General features: G+C 36.2%; 3 protein-coding genes across 6 annotated transcripts; 1 reads left to right on the forward strand and 2 right to left on the reverse strand.

Moving 5' to 3' along the window:
- The first annotated feature begins 1991 nt into the window (after positions 1-1991).
- Positions 1992-6179, forward strand: LOC113691649 (pentatricopeptide repeat-containing protein At3g42630). 4 transcript variants are annotated; one of them, XM_027209889.2, is made up of 5 exons: positions 1992-2169; positions 3291-3483; positions 3562-4627; positions 4703-4819; positions 5185-6179. In XM_027209889.2, exons 1-3 carry the CDS (start codon positions 2056-2058, stop codon positions 4443-4445), a joined length of 1191 nt encoding a protein of 396 aa, XP_027065690.1. In that variant the 5' UTR covers positions 1992-2055; the 3' UTR covers positions 4446-4627; positions 4703-4819; positions 5185-6179. The 4 variants fall into 4 exon arrangements, with proteins under 4 accessions (XP_027065690.1, XP_027065688.1, XP_027065689.1 ...); XM_027209887.2 differs by having other exon boundaries at positions 3291-4627; XM_027209888.2 differs by having other exon boundaries at positions 3291-4627; positions 4703-4744.
- A 1556-nt stretch (positions 6180-7735) lies between these two features.
- On the reverse strand, positions 7736-14228 carry LOC113693437 (U-box domain-containing protein 35-like). Its single transcript, XM_072053801.1, has 11 exons — positions 14069-14228; positions 13417-13473; positions 13223-13341; positions 12703-12824; positions 11832-12040; positions 11686-11749; positions 11105-11408; positions 10029-10130; positions 9453-9881; positions 8352-9104; positions 7736-8070 (listed from the first exon to the last, which is right to left on the reverse strand). The coding sequence occupies exons 1-11, from the start codon at positions 14226-14228 to the stop codon at positions 7984-7986; spliced, it is 2406 nt and encodes an 801-aa protein (XP_071909902.1). The 3' UTR covers positions 7736-7983.
- A 1837-nt stretch (positions 14229-16065) lies between these two features.
- On the reverse strand, positions 16066-19088 carry LOC113693438 (pollen receptor-like kinase 4). Its single transcript, XM_027211979.2, has 3 exons — positions 18431-19088; positions 17253-17864; positions 16066-16902 (listed from the first exon to the last, which is right to left on the reverse strand). Exons 1-3 carry the CDS (start codon positions 19086-19088, stop codon positions 16229-16231), a joined length of 1944 nt encoding a protein of 647 aa, XP_027067780.2. The 3' UTR covers positions 16066-16228.
- Positions 19089-20730: the final 1642 nt, after the last annotated feature.

Below are 20730 nucleotides of genomic sequence, written 5' to 3' on the forward strand. Positions count from 1 at the left end.
TTTATTATTATTATAATCAGCTCAAAATTAATCACCAATTTTACTATTCTTTTTTTTTTTTTTTTTTTACAAAGATCAATTTTACAATTCTAAACATTCATTTCTGGACTCTCGATGCCACTCCAAATTGCAGAAAACATCACCAGTTCACTTGCTCTACTTATCCAAGCTCCTTTCAATATATGTGCATCAACTTGTAAGTAACTTGCATTTAAACTCACACGTAAACACTTATGGCATATGTTTTGTATGCTCTATTAAATTTTAAGAATAATAATTTACTAAGCTTTATGAGTTAGATTTTGAGAAGTTCAATTTCTATTCACAATATAAAAAGAGCTTTTAGACTTTGAGTTTCATGTGCAATACTTGTATTTTACTCATAAACATATTAGGGTTTCAAGCATAATTCAGAATTAACCCAAAGTCACAATTAATTCATAATTTTATATATATGAGAAGTAGGGTGGGGCTTAAAATTTAATTATTCAGGTTGGACATAATAATGTATATAATTATTAAATATGCATCATTATGAATACAAATATATACTTATATCCTTAATTATTCAGGTCAAACTATAATTGAGCCGAGCTTAATTTAGTCCAAACTCGACTCAAAATTTGATCACGTCTTATTTTAAGACCTAAACTCAACCTAATTTAATGATGCACAAGATCGGATTCTAACTTTTTTTAGCCAATAGAGTGAAGTTCGGATTAACTCGACCCTATTAACAGTCCAAAAATCACGCGACTTGGTGTCCTTTGATGAGATAAGAAAATGACTTTTTTTTTTTTTTGGGGTAAAGCAATCTCTCGATTGTCTAGTATTAATATTAAATGCAGAGATTTGTAATCCATTTCTGAGTTCTGACAGTCCATTTATCTCATGCTCCAACAGCTTGAAATTAAAGAAAAGAAAGGAAAAAAAAAGGGATAATTTCAGAAACCTCCCTTGAGGTTTCATGAAATATCACCTAACTCCCCCTAAACTTTTTAAAATCTCACTTAGCACCCTTGAAGTGATAGTAGGGCCATATACTAATATCAAAGGTGATGAATTGTCAATAATACCCTCATATTTAAATTTTTTAAATTTGTTTTTCTTTCTCTAAATTTTCTACTTTTCTTTAACAGTGTCTGTACAAACATACATACATACATACATATATATATATATATATATATATATATGTATAATTGAATTGCAAATGTCGATAAAATATAGAATTTAATCAATGAAATATTCAATGTATTTGGAGAAGAATAGCTACAAGTCTTTTTATTTTTTTCTCTTTTTTGGTGTTTCACAACTTTATTTATTTATTTATTCCTATTCATGTAGAGTGCAAGAGAAATAAAAGTAATTGAAACTCCGAACAGTTTTTCAAAGTCTCACTTTTTCTATAATAAAATTTCATATTCACACCCATAAAAAAAGTTTGTCTATTTTGAGTAAATTTTTTGTTTGATATTGAAGTTGAATTTCATCTATTACTAAGTTTTTTTTGCTCAAATGTATGATTTTATAGACTAATTACCTTCAACGCTACGAAGGGTTCTATTTGTAGAAATTATTTAGAAAATACTATTTGTTTTTACCATCTCTTCCTACTATAAAAGTGACTATTGGCTGTAACATAAAATTTTACCAATTTTTATCTTTTCACTTTTAAGATGGTTCCAATTTAGTACTTTTTTTCTTGGTTTGTAAAATGTTCATTTTTTTATAACCTAAGGGTATTAAAGGCACTAAAATAATCTCTCTCCTCAAACATGAATTTTTTAATATTACTTTTGGTTAGAAGGGCTTCCAATATTATCAAAATGTCAATTCAAGGGGTGTTAAGTGAGATTTTGTAAACCTCAAGGGAGCTAGGTGATATTTCATAAAACCTCAGGGGAGGTTTATGAAATTATCCCAAAAAAAAAAAACAGCTTGAAATTTAGTACGTTAAGCTCTATGTATTGTACACTCAGAAACTAAAGTCCTAACTCCTAATAGACCATTACCATATTTCCATCTTCCTCTCTGAAGCTCAACTGCGAAGCCATGGAAACTCTGCTGCCTCTTTCCACAACTCTTCGTATCAACACACTCCATCCAATGGTTTCTCCTTCATTTCTCCAGAGAAGTGGCTCTGCAAATAAATTTTTGCCTCTAAAGGTAATGACTACGTACTTTTACTGCTGCTAAAATATTCCATCTTTTGCAAGTTTTATTGGGTTTTTTTTGTAATCTTTTTATTTGTTTTCAGTGCTATTTTTTCTGGGTTTTGATGGGAATTGCTTGATATTATTGTATCTGTTGGAAACTGGATATTTGAATTGGGATTTTTTTTTTTTTTGGGTTTAGGACCAAAATTAAGTAGGTAATTTTGTATGTAAAGCAGTTTTCTGTTTTGAATTCCTTTAGTTATTGTATGTTTTCCCGTACTACTTAAAGTAGATTCAACAATAGCAATATTTGATCTTCAAAGATTCCAAATTTGTTGCACTGAAAGGGAAGTTTGAGTTTCTGCTAAAAATTTGTTGCTTGATATTATTGTATCTGTTGGAAACTGGATATTTGAATTGGGATTTTTTTTTTTTTTTTTTGGGTTTAGGACCAAAATTAAGTAGGTAATTTTGTATGTAAAGCAGTTTTCTGTTTTGAATTCCTTTAGTTATTGTATGTTTTCCCGTACTACTTAAAGTAGATTCAACAATAGCAATATTTGATCTTCAAAGATTCCAAATTTGTTGCACTGAAAGGGAAGTTTGAGTTTCTGCTAAAAATAAATAGTAAAAAGAGAAGTTTTGAGATTTATTTGGTATGGGAATTAAATTCTGTAGGGTGGATAGGAAATCTATTGTTGGAGGGGTGGAGATATTTTGGGTGATATAAGATTTTAAGATAAATGTTTGTGCTGAATGCTGAAGCAAGGGGAACTATTTGGTTGCCTGCAGCAGTATATGGGAAAAATTAGCATTTTACATGAAAACAAGAAAAAATTGTAAAATCCAGATTTTTCTATCGTTGTTGCATCAGATTACTCTCTTACAGAGCTTTCCTTCTTTTATTTCCAAGTTCAGTTTTTGGTAGGTTATTACTACATCTTAAGATATGAGTATCTTGGAGTGGTATAGCTTCCTATCCTCAATTAGATACTAAACTGGACAAAAGCTTTTTAATTGACAAATACCCAGCTCGGCAGGAATGCAAAAGCTTAAGTCATCCAATTAGAAATTATTGTGGCAGTTTTAGCGTGACAACCTCACTATGTGTTGTGGTTGTGCTCATAACAGAGACTTTTGCAAGGGAAACAAGAAGGCAATGTTGATCGTCATGATGCTTACATGGATTGTCCATTCAGTTCAAACACATGCACTAAAAGTTTACTTCATGTTACTGAGGAGCTTTTGCTTGAAATGCCATACAAAGGTTTTTTGCCTGATGTCTCCACTCTGTCTACTTTGATGCTGTGCTATGCCAACAAAGGTTTGTTCTCTCAAGCACAGTGTATTTGGGATGAAATGTTTAACAGTTCTTTTCTACCCAGTGTTCCTATAATTTCAGAGCTAATTGATGTCTATGCAACCAGTGGACATTTTGATTTGGTGAGCAGAATTCTGCATCAAGTACGCTTGAGAAACCATATGATGTTACCTGCAATATATGCGCAGACTATTTCTTGTTTTGGTAAGAAAGGAGAACTTGAGTTGATGGAAATTATGCTAACAGAGATGATTGCTATGGGATTCTCGGTAGATTCTGTCACACAAAATGCTTTTGTCATTTATTCCAGCAATTTTGGTTCAGTGGCTCAGATGGAAGTTGCATATGCCCGTCTTAAGAGTTCAAGGATTCTCATAGAGGAAGAAGGAATCAGGGCAGTTTCATCTGCTTATATCAGGGAAAGGAAATTCTATAGTCTAGGGAAGTTTCTAGAGGATGTTGGTCTTGGCAGGAGAAATGTAGGAAACCTTCTGTGGAACCTTCTCCTGTTATCCTTTGCCGCCAACTTCAAAATGAAAAGCTTGCAGAGGACCTTTGTGAGAATGGTGGAAGGTGGATTCCATCCTGATCTGACTACTTTTAACATTCGAGCTCTGGCTTTTGCAAAGATGTCATTGTTTTGGGACTTGCATCTGAGCATTGAACATATGCAGCATGAAGGAGTTGTACCCGATCTTGTGACTTATGGTTGTATAGTTGATGCATACTTGGAGAGAAGGCTGGGAAAGAATTTGGAATTTGCTTTGAGCAGATTGGACACAGATACTCCTGCTACGATATTGACAGATGGAATTGTTTTTGATGCGATGGGAAAAGGGGATTTTCACTTGAGCGCGGAGGCCTTTTTGGAGTTCAAAGATAAAAGGGATTGGACCTATAAGCAACTTATTAAAATATATCAAAAGAAAAAATTCCGGAGTAACCAAGTGTTTTGGAATTACTGATGAAATGTTCAATCAATATGATTTCAATGCAACAAGCAGCTTATGCCAAAAGGACAGCCTCTCACTTGAATAGTGAGACAAAAAAACCTGGTGGGACTCTTTGGGTGGACAAAGAGCATCAGCTACAGGTGAACAGAATGTTGGGAGCAGATGCAGTTTACTCCAAGAGTTGTTGTATATAGGTAGGCCAAGGCTGTATTTTTTTCATTTATCTTTTCTGAAAAAAGTCCTTATATGCTTGTATTTTCCATATTTAGGATGTCAGCACAGAAGTTGGGATGTGGAAAAGGACAAGTTTGGTGAGCATTAGTTCATAGCTACTTACCAAAGTTTGAATGCATGAAGGAGACAAGTAGTAGGTGCCATGTCATTTGGTAGGCTCTGCTTTTTTCTTCCGGTTTTAGATATGAAACCTTTTATTTCTTTATTTTTTTAAACTGAAAAATGTTTTGGATCAAGACATAAACTAAATGGGTTTACAGCAAATCGAAAGAGTGGATTGAATAAGTACCCATATTTTTCATTCTTGTTTTGCCACAATCATTTCAGTGCCATCTTGCATTTTGTTTGATGTAAATAGTTTGTTTCTCAATTGAAACTGATGAAGAATGTAAAAAGATGAAGAATCAAGAGGATGAAGCACAAGTAATTAACCATTGTCTGATGATATATGAACGTCAAGATATCCGTCATTAGGATCGCCACTTACACCCAGTGTCATTTCTATTCGGATTTGCAGGTTTAGGAACAGAAAGATACTGATAATGCGGCTGAAGATGACTGTCGAAAGCTGTAATCACCTCATCCAATCACCAAGCAGAATATGAAAATCAGGCAACCAATCATTAAGATCACCTTTTCAATTTAGCTATCCCAGCCAACCAATGATTAAAATCACCAACATGGCTGCCTCAGCTTCCTTTATCTGACATTGCATGGCCAATTTCTTAAGCATTGTTGGACTATTCTTTGGCTTTGCAAATTTGTATCCTTTTTTCTTCAGATATTGTTAGAGTACAAAATCTTAATGAGTTGCTGGAGTTTGTTGGATAATTTCTTAAGATGCTAATAACTTACTGCACAGTTGCTATAAATTTAGTTTATGTCTTATGACTTCAGTTATAGCGTGGTAGGCTATGCTTGCAGTCTCAAGGGGATCTTTGCACCATGCTGTGGTATGGCCGACTAGCAACCATGAAAAAATCGATGAAATTTATGAAAGAGGAAAAAGAGAAACAAGGAGGAGAAGTGTGCAAATGATTGTTGTTCCTTCATCAAATAGTCTTTTTCACTCGTTCCTTTCTCAGTCCTTCCCCCTCAAATTCTGGATAGAATCTTGAGATTACTAGATCCACTTTCTCTGGTTTCCAGGTGCTGCTATAACTCATTGTTGAGTTTCTGTTGGAACTTCCAGAAAGAGTTTAGTTAATGGAAAACCAGTAGATTCCAGAAAAGATTGTCTTTACATTACTGGAGCATGTTTGCTTCTTTGCATGATTGGATAGTTCAGCATAATTGGATAGTTATATGTCAACTTGGCTTTAAGTTTAGCTGAGAATGTTAGGAACTCTTAGAAGTTTAGTTGGATAATGTTGTTATTTATGCCAAGCTTGTTTGCAAGGAAGAACACAAACCAAGACATATAGGCTCTGTGACTTGCAGAAATTACTCTAGGAGATATTTCAGATCTTGAGATGATACGAGTAAGATCTTGTAACATTGAATTTTTCCTCATCTGCGTTCCAATTGATGTATTAGAATGACTAAACCAAATGGATGTATTGGAATGTCTGACTCCATTCCTAGTACTAAACCAAACGGATGGAATGACAGATTCCATTCCAAGCCCAGGATGAATGATCTCAAATCCGAATCTGATTCCAATGTGCAAACCAAATGCCACCTAAGAGGTTTGTTGATGTTGCAGAGAGTCATTTTCATCACTCGATAATGTCAAAGACTCAGGCCCTCTATAACAGCCAAATACTATGTAAAATCTCAATCTACTGCTTCCTGCATGAGTCTAGATTTTCTGATCACAGGACCAAATTCGAGCATTGGATTTCATTTTTTCAGGTTCCCTTTTCCCTAAACGCCTTTCTCAGCGGAAACTAATGCAAAATTCACGTCTCTTGTTGTAGTTGCATGACAAGCATAACATAGTATGCGTTAACTTCGTAATTTGAATCTTTGCTTTTAATTGCTTGGTTATCGAGTATGATCAAGTTGATGAGGGACATTAATATTTCTCCATGCAGTTCACTTTGACCTTTGCAGTATGTTCTTGTGGAGTTTGAGCTTGAACTCAAGCATGTTTTTTTTGAGCTATCTCGTCATTGTTCTTAATAATCAAATCACTGTACTTTTTCCTTTATACTGAGCTATTCAAAATGCCGCTGAGAGAATATCGTTTGATCACTTCTGAATTTTTTGTCAGAAGTGATCAAACCAAAAAATTGTTCGACAAGTATAAGTTTTGCCCACTACCACGTGTAAAGATGAAATTGAAAATCTATTGCAAGTTGGTGTTGAATATTGTTTATATTGCAACTGAATTTTTCATGGAGATTCAAACTCGTGATGACATTGGAGATGACAATATCAAGAGTTTGGTTTAAGGGAGGCAATAAGGGAAATTAAACCAAACTGTATTTGGTTTCTTAATTCTTTTAGCCGTCTTGTTTGTTTAGTTTCCACATCGGATTAGGAAATTTAAAATCAGTTTCCAAGTAAATTTCAATTTACAATTGTACTTGTTTAATGAAATTTTGGAGTCTATAAATACTATCAGTCTAGTAGGTTATTACTGGAAGAGTTGAGTTAAATCGTAAGAATACGTTTGAGAAAAAATTTCACAGTTGAAATTTGTAAGTGGTTTTGAGCTAAAGGCTATGAATTTATATTGTTATTATTGAGTTTTCGATTAATAAATTATTGAGTTTTGTAATGTGTTAATTGTCCTCCTCTTCCCACGTATTTTTACACATGCTAAAATTGCTTCTGCCGTGCGCGCCTTTTTTTTTTTTTGCCAACACACTTTCTCTCTCTCTCCTCATCGTTTCACGCTTTCACTTGTCATTTAGTTTAACTAATTGAACATTTAGCCAGACAGAAATGTGAAAAACTGGGAATCGTTCAAATGCAGAGAATTGAAACACTAGATTACTTGCAGAAAATGGAAGTGATGAAAGTTGCTGCTTCTAAATCTTTTAGAGCATACTATGTAGAGGTAAACGGGAACTTGAAATTCGAGTGACTTGGAATTTAAATAACTAAAAATGCAGTCTTATTACATGCCTCTTGGTTTTACCAGACAAAAGAGACTTAAGGGAAACCTGGGCAAAATGCCAGACTACTTATCCAATATTCTTGGAAAAGATAATCAGATTAGGCAACCTTGAAACACTAGACAACCTTATAAAAAATCATCTTGCAGTCTAAATAAAATCAAACAATGGTTTTCTGGTAGCCTTCAGCATTAAGGTGATCTCACAACCTTTTTTCTGAATCTCTTCAAACATACTGCTCGCCAACTTACTCATTGATCTCTATCTGAAAAGGTTGGAGCGCTTGACCCATTTGTTAGACTTTCACGTCCAGATTGTTGCGGCTGATCTTCACTCACCTGCAACAGGATTTTCAACAATGTATTAAACCACACGATTGATTATCCAAAAAGATCAGTCTTTAGAAGTACTTGAATTATAAGGCAGCCATGCAGTTTATAGCTCTCCAGTGTGCCACAGAAAAAATAGATGGATATAATGGACAGGGTATCTCGTCAGCTTTCGGACAGGGTAGAGATATTCAAACAATTCCAACGTTGTATTGTCCGGACTCTTTGGAAATAGAGACATTTTGTTTGGTTTATCTAGAATTCAGCAATTATTTTACTTTGAAAATTACCTGAGAGGCACATTTTGGGGTTTCTCTCACTAGGGTTGCTGGACTAGGAATGATGCCTGACATTCTTTCTTCTGCTAGAGTCCTTAACCTATCAAGTTCAGGTAACACCACAGTACGAAGATCTGGTCTATCTTTACGCCTTAGTTCTGCGCATTTAAGAGCTAACTTGGCAAAATTCAGGGCCTCCTCTACTGGCCAGTCTGGAACAGCTGGGTCAAGCATATCAGCGAATTTCCCCTTCTCAATGGCCCTCTGAACATGGTGAGTCAAACCCATGGGAGGTTTTGCTGTAATAATTTGAAGAAGCATGACTCCTAAAGAATAAATATCGGATTTTATTCCAAGCATACCAGTTTGCTGGTACTCGGGATCTATGTAACAGAATGTTCCGGCTGTGGATGTCATAAGGTATTGAGTTACAGTATCAGCTACAGAAGGAGGGACAAGCCTTGCTAAACCAACATCACCGATCTTGCTTACATAGTTTCGATCAAGCAAAATGTTGGCTGGTTTTAGATCCCGGTGAACGAGTGGTTCTGGCTTTGTCTGGTGGAGGAAAAGGAGGCAAGTGCCAATCTCTGCTGCTATTCGGAACCTTAATTGCCAGGGAAGCACTGGGGTCTGTCCTCGCCGGAAGAGACGATCATCTAAGCTCCCATTTGGCATGTACTCATACACGAGGCAACCATACTCTGGGCATGCTCCTAGTAGGAGAACCATGTTCGGATGTCGTATACAACTAAGAACTTCAACCTATATCAACATAGTACAAAAGAATATGAGAAAGACATCACTAGTGTGTTTCAGTAAAACTATTTGTTGTAATTTGATTCCTTCATAGGATGTTAGTGCTTAATTCTGGCATTAGGGCCTGAAGATTTATTGATTTCATGCATTAAAATGTACGTACAGATGCTGCAGAAGGTTGTGCATCTTTATCAAAATTTGCTTGAATCTGTTATATATTTTCAGCATGTTCGTATTATTTCATTGGTCAGTATATGCATTTTTCGTCCTTTTAATTTTTGTTACATAGCTGTAGTTGGATGACTGATGTTCTAAGGGTAGTCAAACATGCCTAAGTATATTTAAGTCCCATACCTCTTGCTGAAACTGTGCCCTTCCTTGAGATGCGTCAGGACGTAGTACCTTTATTGCAACAGGTGTATGATCTAGGTTACATTTGTAGACTGGTCCATATCCACCTTCACCAATTTTTCGAGACTCTGAGAAGTGATCCGTTGCTGTTTCAATTTCATCTATGGTGTATCTCCGGTATCTAACATCACCATGTGCTAGCGTATGCAGTACTCTTTTTCTCTCCTCTTCTTCTCTGAGTGCCTTCATTTCTGCATTCTTTCTTTTTTGTGCTTCCAGTTCTGCAATCCTCTGAGCTGCTTCAGCTGCCTCAATGGCTACCTTACACTTGGCCTTTTCTTTTTCTGCAATTGCTAGTGCTGCTTCCTCAGCTAATCGTGCCTCTTCTAGCTTCTGCTGTTCCTCCATTTTCCAACGTTGAAGCTCTAATGCCTAGAGCAAATATTTTAAATTTACTTTGGCCATTTCCAATTTGGCTGATAAAATTCTTATATCTTTGACTTCTTGTGTATTTCGTGCAACGAATGGAGATCTTACTGCACAAGGAGTTTGAAAATTTTGAATTGCAAAAGTGCTCACCTTCTGTTTTGCTAAGAGTGCTTCTTTGCATGCTGTGCTATACATCTCCATTGTCTGCTTGAGCTCTTGCTTGAGCCTTCTCATCTCAGCTTCTACATCCTCCTGTGCGTAAGATACGCAGCTTAAGCCATTGTTTAATAAATGCTCTATTTATCATCGTTGCTTTGGAAAGGCCTATGTTGTTAGTGGTGCATCTTCTAGTAACTTTGAAGGTCCTGAAAACCTTCATCTATACCCCTTACCCCAGATAAGATTCCTTACCTTCTTTGAAGAAGTAAAAATTTTCTCTTGGTCATATCAAACCACTGAAAATAAAATGCAGAAACCACAGGAACGAAGGCAAGGGAAAAAGCAAGTGAAAGATGTATGTTTGGAACATTACCTGATGTAAATGTGAATTAACGTAGAGAAGAAACCTTAGTTCTTATTCCTGTCTGGAGGGTTTAAATCTCATAGCGGAGTGAATGTTCAATGGCTTACAATATCACACTATATCAGTGTTCAGTAATCGACTACCATATAAGAAATTAGTTGGGAATATTTTGTGTTGGAAGTTAGGCATTGTGTTAATTACACAAATTCTCTTTCCTAAAAGGCCTGACTAACAATCTTTGGTCTTGGTGTCTTGCGATCTTCATATGACCAATAACACTGATCGGCCTTTATAGTATTACCTGAGTAATTTCTATGTTTTATGCTATTACCTTGAACTTGTTACACAAAGTGTGAATTAAGTAGTTATTTTCCATTAGTAAAGCATTTCAAGTTTAAATCATGCTTAAAGCTTGAAGTGGTTTTTGTTGTCTGCCAAGTCTTTCACAAACTTGAATTCTACTCCTGTACTACATTGTTTGTAAGATTGGCTCGGAAACTTCATCTGTAAATCTCATTGGGTCACTAATGCTACTTCTGTATGGTGGAGAATATGCATGTAATACAAATAAATTTCTTTTTGTCCTTTGAATTTTATTTTTTTGTTGGAGATTGATAAGACAGTAATCACTACTAACTTGGTTTCGCAAGACTACTTTATTTTCGGTTGATGAATTAACAGTATTGGGTATCAATGCGCATACCTGACTCTGGCTGGATGATGACGACCATGATATGCTGCCATTTTCGTGTGTTCTGGATGGAAATGTACCAGAACTGCTTGTATCAGGTGTCCTTGGCCCTGAGAATGATGAACCAAAATTCGATGTATTCTCTGTTTCAGAGCCATTTGAAAGACGAGGGGGAAATGCCATGTCCTGAATGTCAGGTAAAGGGAACAAGTGGTCCATGCTTGACCTGCCCGAACTGATAAATGATATGTCGCTATCTGGCAGTGAGAAGTCTCCAGAAGACCTATTCTGAGTTTTGCCTCTAGTAAATGGTGACCTGAGCAAGGGTAGTAAAGTACGGTTACTGTATGTCTTAGCCTTCATTTGCTGGAAATCAATCAAATGATTTGTTTATTCACTTTCATCGCATTTCTTTTGCAGGTATTGGTTGAAATGTGGGTTCCACACAACTTTTACCCATGCAGATTTAAGAATTCTGATAAAGGACCAAACATCTTAATGATTTTGAATGTGAGATGCCTAATACCGTCATTCTGTTTGTTCCTTATGTAGAAAGTGAAAAGCAGTCATTTCTTGATATATGCACAACTCACTTGATTGAGTCCATATCTTCAGCCAGAGTTCGTGGGGCAATCGGTGATTTATCATGAGAAAAACCTGTTCAAGTTGAGTGATGCATTTAGTTCCTCTACCTGTACTAAAACCATAATTTAGACATGGCGAAATTGCAGAACCAGACCTCTTACTCCACTGCCATGCATCAGACGTGCATCAGAAAGGACAGGATTTGTCGTGCCTTGATTTTGCCCTTGGCGAGGCGGTGGATTTGGAACTGGACAGGAGGCAGCCCTTACTGATGAGAGTTTTCCTTTTGAGATGGTAAAAACATTGCAAAAATCTGGTGCCACCTTGGAAACAGTGGAAGCGACGTCATTAGTCTTGAATCTGCTGCGTCCAAAGATTTGTTAGTAACGAGGTACAAAAATAGCATCACACTTATGCTTCATCAGGGGAAAAGGGAAATAGCAACACTAATGCTGCTAGTCGAGTAGTTGCTAGATGATAATATTTCTACTATCTTCATATTGTTTTGAAGAATGGTTGATTCAGTTAGACCATACAAGTAGAGTGAGATTGAATTAATGGAACTTTTTAATTTCTTTTGGTACCAACCCTGAAGTCACCTTCTTTGAACATTTCTGCAGTGTGTGGTGTAGGCACCAGATACAAGGTAAGAGTGAACTATATGGGTTCTAATGCTTTCAACTGGCTTTTCTGACAAATGAAAAGTATTGCCTTTGCGTGTCTGCATGCATGTGCATTGTGTGAGTGTTTATGGTTATAAAAAGCTCATCATGGCATCTATGGTTCTTGATATAGGTTTGATTCTAGGAATAGACCTGCATTTTGAGGCTCTCTAACCAAAATTGAAGTGATTGTTAATAAAAGAAAGGAAGAAGGATCAAGTATCTTGCAGAAAGTTACTTCTCTTAAAAGTTTCCAGCATAGCTGATCTTAAACAGAAACAGGTGTTCACATCTGTATGTATCTCTGAATTTAATTATTTGGATAGTAAGAAAGTAGATAAATGGGGCAAAGAAGTAATTTACCGAACAAATGCACTCTTTGATGGAGCACCAAGCACCAAATTCTCAACGAAGTTTGCCCTGACATAGTCACATATGCCTTTTGCTATGTCCAAATCCTCAATCATGACTTCATTAACTCGTATCTGTTGCAAGATAACTAGTCAAATTCTAAAAGCTTGCTACCTAAACATAAAAAGGAAATTTATGTTGATCAGGTAAAGGCATCCAAGAGGGGTTTTGGGTTTAAAGAATGGACTGAAAGATATCATATGTTGAATCAGGGAACTTAGATGTGGGTTTTTCATAATCTTTTTAATCGATGATTCTTGAGAATGAATGGTTAACTTTCTCTCTTGGACACTTTTTGGGTTCAATTACTAGGTCTTTTCTAAACTTATGTAGGTATTCTATGATTTACTTCTTTTTTTGCAGTACATGATGAAATCCTATTCTTTCTTTCTTTTCACTTCTTGTAGCAAGTCAAGAAAAGAAATAAGTAACCAGCATAATTCAGAACTTCAAAATATATAGCAGATCTTACATCCTTGCGAGTGCAGAAGCAGCGGAAGGGAAGGAACAACTCCTTGGATTGGCCATCAGCATCTTTATATGATCTTTGAATGCTATCATTAGCATCAGCAAGAGCAATGTGGCTCACCACTGCAACAATGATAAAAATTTTGGAATTCCTAATGAGATTTTCCAAGATGAATATCGAAAAATCTTACAACATACAAGCATGAAACGTATGCTTGCATATTCGTCCAGTATCTGTAAACCCCCGAGCAGAAACTGTTACCATGCTGCAGACATTATTAATACATGCAGAGCAGGTATCTTTGAGTTTTAAGCATTGTGTCCAACAGCATAGTTTGGACTGCATGATTATCAGTCAGAATTAAATGTTGAGAATTGCTTGTTTTCTTTGGAGTATTGACCATAAGCTTAACTTTCTCGAGCTATTTGCCTTATTCTTACATTGTTTCTCTGCAGTTTCACAAATTTGTTTGAAACTGATACTGTATTGTACTTTTATGCAGTTAGGATTGCAGCCTTACGAGATGATGCATTCTCACAATATGGACGTGAAAAGCTGGCATAACAAAACAATGATGGACTGATGGGTAGGTATTTGTATAGAGATTCTATTTCGAATAAGTCCATGCATTGAGAATTCAAGCACATACAGATACCAGAATAATTGTTTCAAATGTTATTGTGCAAACAAAATCAGCATCAGGGCATTCGTTATAGAAAGACTAATATGCATTTTCAATTATTAGACACATAAATCAGGACTTTGACTGTAAGCATCTAATTAATGCTGAATTACAAACACCAATATGGAACACAATATGAAGAGTAGAAGATAAAAAGAGAGAATTACATGAAGCAGAGGAAGGTTGTTTTTGTTTGACATGAATCAATGTAACATATTTGCCTTTTCCCACAAGATTATCAACAGCCCATTTCAAAGCATATTGGCTTCCTTTGTCTTTATCTATGGCCACGCATACCATTTCAGCATTTCCTCTAGGAATTGGCATTTTGGTTCTGTAGCTAGGATCAATTCGAACACACCCAAACCCTTTGAGTTTTATAAGAATTCTTGCTTTTATGCTTTTCTCAAATGAGTTTCTAGACTTTCCTCTCCTTGTTTCTTGCATTACCGAAGGCTAAACCATTTGAAAAACCTCTTTTTATATCTTGGAGAGGCTCCAAGTGATTTGGAAATCTTAGACTCCTTTTTGACTCCCAAAGTCTCCTAGATGACAAGAGATAATTCAAAGTATTTAGTTTTGCTTCTGGTATTCTTTTTTCTTTTTGAGAGATGACAGCAAAGACATTTGAAAGTCATCCTACATTCCAGGGATTTCTCATTCCTATCCCCCCTTGAAGCGGTTGACCAGGGAATGGTAGATGATCCACCCCATATTTCAGAAAAAAGAAAAGAAAAGAAAGACAAGTAGTAGTGAAAAGACCAGTTCTGCAGAGTTTTCTTTGCCTGGTCCAAGACCAAGCGTTGTAAAAGACAGACAAAGATTGCAACATTTTCTGAAGGACACAAGACAGGCAAGATGCCTAACTAATTGCCTATTTTCAGAGGGAAAAAGGTTTCACCCTTGTCCTGGAAAAATAGCCAACTAATTTACTTATCTCAGAAAGGAAATACAACTAATTTTTTCTCCAATTTTCTTGCTATACGACCCCCCTCTAGGTCCAAACATGCTTTGTCTTTCCCTTCAAGGAAGCTTGATGTTCATTTCACACAGAAAAGGCAAAATACCATGGTAGGAGGATGAACTCAATTAACTACTTATTTATTTCAAGGGATCAAAATAAATGATCCAAGTTTGGAAACCTCATCATCATAAAAAAAAAGAAAAAGAAAAAAAGAGTATGGAAACCTAAACTAATCAATGCCAAAACTAGAAAATTCATGTGTCAGAATTTTTCATGATCTTTTTTTTTTTAAATTCTTTTTAGCGCTGTCAAAATGTTAGCTCTACTACTTTGTAATTTACTTGATAAGTGGATATTCATAGTTTGCCTCTGATTATATGCTAGTGTAATTGTGGTGTTTGTAGGAACTAATGCATCTTCGATCTTTTCATTTGCGTTTTGGCATTATATCAAATGATAAAAGTACTAGAACATTTCTTTGTGGCCAAGATAGATTTGTTCAATGAGACAAATCTGATATAACTGTCATTCCCATCCTTTCCAATTTTCACATTTTTGATAATTTCTTACTGCAAACTTTAAGTACTATGGCATGGTTAAAAAAATATATAGATTAAGAAAGTGGTTCCTTCTTAAACATAGGCAGTCCTTTGATCAACATAGAGAAAAATGTATAATCTCATTTTATTTTAGAAAATGGAATGTGACTAGATTTAGACTTTTTTTTTTCTTTAGCTTATTGAAAAGGGAAAAGCAGAAAATTTGATGCATATGCTGCACTTTTTCCTTTCTTTATCTTTTTTTTTTTTTTTTTGGTTTTTCGTGCAATAAATTGGCTACATTAAGAAAATGTAAGAAAATCATGCTCAATTAGCCAAAAATTGTATACAGCAATAAGCCAAAACTTTAGAAAGATAAATATGCATAACTTGTCATGATACAACAAGTGTACAGAACAAAAAGAATGTCAGCTTCTTGTTAACAAATTACTCTATGATTATCAACGAACTGGAGCTAGATTGGAAATGCTAGCAACTCTAGAATATACAAACCCTCAAAATCTTGTTCATTGGCATGCATTAATCTGTTAACGATTGCTCTAAGATAAATCCCATTTTATCAAGAAGCTTACAGTATATTGAAAACGGTACTAGACTATATACATCATGACAAGAACTAATGCACTTTCCTGCCCATTTTTCCATTCTGAAAAAGGCCTTCCAATTGAACTTCACCTTAATGTATATTCTTCTTGTTAACATCATTGCCTTGTGAAGCCAAACCTTCCATTCCCACTGTACCTCGAAAAATCATCCGATTTGTGTCCAAGACTTCCTTTGTATGACAGAAAAAGCTTTCCCACTTAACCATTCATTGGAACATTAATGAAGTCCTCAGATAACCCCCTTGATGAGCGCATGTCTGTTTCACTGGTATATGAAGAGTGGAAATCATCAACATCATCTCTTTCCTTTATCTCTTCAATCCTGTCGACTGCCTCCTTAATGTCCCATCTCTTGTCAATTTCAGGCTCACAAAGAGTCAGTGCTATCTTTAGTAGCTTCATCATTTCACCTTCACAGTGCTTAGTTCCTTGCATATCTTTGTCAAAAACCTCAACGGTCCACTCATCCTTGACAACAGAATGCACCCAAGTCGGCAAATCGGTGTCACTTCCCTTACCTTGTTGCAAGAAGTTTGATGGAAATTTTCCTGTGAGAAGTTCAAGTATCAATACACCCAAGCTCCAGACATCAGTTTTCTTGGTGATGCGGCCATTTTGCTTGAATTCAGGTGACTTGTATGCTATCATTTGGTCCCGTGCTTGTTCCAAGTTGACTACTGGAAGTAGTCCGTAGTCGGTGAGCAATGGCTCATTGTTTTCGTTAAGAATAACATTGGAGGATTTGAGGTGACCGTGGGGTGCGATCAGGCTCGGGAGCGAATTGTAGAGATACAGAAGGCCTTTAGATACACCTTTGACAATCTTCAATCTGGTACGCCAATCAGGGCTTGACAGGCCACGAGATTTGTTACCTGGAAATACAAGTTTCTGCTGTTTAGACCTCAGCACACGAGTGGCTTGATTTCCTTTTTTTAACTTTTGGTTCTTCAGAAATTACTTGCATTAATATCTATTACTCCTCGCCGACTGAGGAATTCAAAGTTAGGAAGGCAAAATTGTTATGCATATTTTTGGTCATTGATGGAACAGAAAAGGTAAAAACCACTTCTCAGGAAAGTATTTTAGATCCAACCAAAGAAGTCTAATATAGGGAGAAATAAGTGATCAACTATGGCTAAAAACTGCAGAGAAAAGCAATCTTCATACTCAGAACTAATAAAAGTTGCATCATGCATAGTAAATTTGAATTATGTATACTTACCATGAAGTTGAACAGCCAGGCTGACATTTTCAACATAGGTAGAAACTATAAGTTTCTCCTCTTTCCTATAGTAGAAGGCCACAAGTGGAAGCACATTCGGATGACTCAATCTGCCTAACCTTCTCATGTGCTCATGGAATTCTTCTTTGCCAACATTGTTCATTTGCCTATACCTCTTCACAACCATCACTGGTCCTGTATTAAGGGCAGCTTTATAGGTAGATCCAAACATTCCACTCCCTAATACCTCAGCAGAGGCTTTGAGTAGATCAGACATGTCGAATTTTCCAACATCATCCCTTAAGAATGAAAGCTTGATATTCTGATCACTCTTCTTGCCTTCTGAACCGCGATCTGGTGACATCCCTTTTTCCAATCTGTCCAAATCTTCAGAGGGAGGTTTGTTGTGACCTTGTGGAGCTGCTGCAGCTGCTGGTGCATCTCCCAGTTGAGGTGCTTTCTTGCGCCGGCTGAGGATGATTATAACAGCAACAATTGCTCCCAAAGCTACCACAACAGCTATTGCAACAAGTACTATAGTTACAACAGATAGCTTTCGCTCTGGGGGACTAGGACATGGTTCCAATGGTGCACCACAAAGGTCTGAATTATCTGTTCATCAGTAGAATTTAATCTCTTGTAAGTTAATCTGACAATACCACTTACTGATGTATAGATTTCATCTTAGGTATCTCGCGCTAATCTGTAGAGGCTTTTATTTCTTAATGTGAGACAGAAGAAAAAAGTAAAAGACCTAGAAATCAAGAGGAAAAAAAAATAGATCATCATAGTTATATGGTGTGGAAAGATTTTCAAGATAAATAACCAATTATAAGCTTAATATCAGTTGCCCTGCTGGTATTATTTCACTTGGATATTTAAATATACGTATATAGTTCCATCATGGGACAAAGCTATCCACTTGGTCGAATTGTAGTAATGCCATAAACCTTAAGGATTTAATTCTTCATTGTAGTTGTGACAATGTTTGTATCCTGTTTTGGGACTTTATTATGGTATTGTCTACCACCATCGTCAAGTTTTGAACATCCTTCTGAAATAGGAGGCGTGACTATCATATTATAACATCATGGTACCATATTAAAGACATAAGAAATCATTGGAAAACAGTTGTGCTATTAAATAAACATAAAACAATTTTTGAGAAAGAGACTCACCAGAAAATGAAGCTGCTTTGAGGTTGCTCAGGCTGGCAGGAATTTGACCCCCTAGGTGGTTGTGGGAGAAATTCACATTAATCAATCCTTCTTGAGTAAAATCGGGAATTTGACCTGAAAACTGATTGCCATCAAGTGTCAACTCTATAAGCTTTGGCAATCTTCCCAAGGAGGATGGTATTGGCCCTGAAAGCTGATTGTTACTCAAATGAATCTTCTTAATTGACAGCATGCCTACAAAAGCATCGGCTGGAATCTCCCCTGAAAATTTGTTATTCGACAAATAAATTGATTTCAAGGCACCAAGTTTCTTCATATCCGGGAGAGGTCCTTCGAAATCATTATTCATGAAGCTGAGAGTCCTCAAACTCTTCAGCTGGCTAAGGGCATCCTCATTGATATCACCCTTCAACCCCATATTTTCAAGCTTCAATCCCCAAACATTCCCTTTATCGCAAAGTACACCACTCCAATTCGGCTGATCACCCTTGCATGAGGGTACTTTCGCGTCCCAATTGGACAATGCACCAGTATTTTTCAGGGAATCCTTGAACTGTATAAGCAAATCAGGCTCTGACAAACAGATGCACGTATGAACAAGCTGTAGAACAATGGCTAGTATGAGAAGACACCATGAGGACTTGCAAATCTTAGCCATGGCGTGAGCAAAATTGTATCGTGACGCGCACTTGTGGTGTGCGCGCCCTTAGGGAGGGCTCCTGAGCAAAAGATTGTCTTCTTTGTGTGCAGAAGGAGCTGGAGAATGGAATGAAGGTTGACATGCAAAAATGTATGGGCATAGGACCGGAAGGCAGGGAGGGGGAGGGAGAGATAGTTGCCAAGAATAGTGAAAGGCAGTGAGGAGCCGTGAAAACGCATGAATGGACAAAAATGGAAAGAGGGCATTTGTTGTTATCGTTCATGTTGACTATGTCCTCTCTTTGCATGCATGGTGACATGGGAGAGCTTTGCATGAGAAATTTGCGGTTTGCCTTTGAGCTTTGTTGATGAATAAATTTTATTCTTCATTTTGTTCTCCCCCGTGGCTTCCCCCTTTTCAATGTTAGTTGGGATCAGATTCACAGATTTGTACATAATTTTCTGCAGTTCAAAGACTAACATACCTTTATTCTCCAACCAAACTACTATTTCAAATTGAATTATCTCATAAAACTTAAAAAAGAAAAAAAAATCAGATGCATATAGTAATGCAAATATCATGTAATTAGTAAGTCTTAAATGGTCTTTGTTTGTTACTTTGTGTGCTGGTCTAGTATTTGCCGGTGCCGTTGCTAAATCGGCACAATTTCCCCTTCATGTATGGTTACCTGATGCCATGGAAGGGCCCACTCCTATTTCTGCTCTTATACACGCTGCTACTATGTTAAATAAACATAAAGTAGAAGAACCTAGATTCCCATGTGATTTGCCAAATACATCATTATTGTATACTCTTTCATATATATATATATATATATATATATATATATATATATAAGCGCAACCCAAATTTCCACCATTTCCAAGTGTGATTTCTATGTTATGTATGGTCGTGTCGTGTCTAAGGGCATATCGGTTGAAGTAGATTCTTCTTTTTGATCAATCAAAGGATCGGAATCTTGGAGAATACTTCTTGATCATTTCTACCAACTTAAAGCCCCAATTTGAATGAGTAGAGGGCTATAAGAATAAAAAAGTTAGCTAGGAGTGAGGTAGCACATAATTTTTTTCAAGGTTCCTGATATCTGCTTTATCGAAAGTCACACTTAGATATACTTACTGAGAAACTAACCAGTGTGCTGATAGATTGACGAAACTGGGTGCTCAGCAAGATACGAATTTTGTATGCTATGAAAGTGTCCAAAAATTTACTTCCCTCACTTTGTACCTGTAACTCGAGTTTTTTCAATATATAATTCCTTTTATTACAAGAAAAAAAAAACATAATTTTTTTAAAAAATTTATTGAGAGCATCAAAATTTTCTTTTTTTTTTTTTCTCTTATAGAACACCAAATTAGAGGGGTTACTTGTAAGAAGCAGCAATAAATTGAACCTTTTGGTCTCTTTCCTTGATGGTTTGCTTCAATATACTTTCTAAATTGCTTCGCATGAATTATTGCATGCTTCATACTTCCAAATGAGAACAAGAAAGATGGCTTTGGCATACGTATTTGAGATGCCAGGCTTGGCAAAGACACTTTGAATTGCTGCCTAGACGAATAATATTAAGATTTACATATGACCTGTTTGCATTTGCCCATGTCTCTCCATTCTACTATTTTTGTTGCTTTTTCCTGAT

The sequence above is a fragment of the Coffea arabica genome, chromosome 6c (genome assembly GCF_036785885.1).
Source record: "Coffea arabica cultivar ET-39 chromosome 6c, Coffea Arabica ET-39 HiFi, whole genome shotgun sequence".
Taxonomy (NCBI): domain Eukaryota; kingdom Viridiplantae; phylum Streptophyta; class Magnoliopsida; order Gentianales; family Rubiaceae; genus Coffea; species Coffea arabica.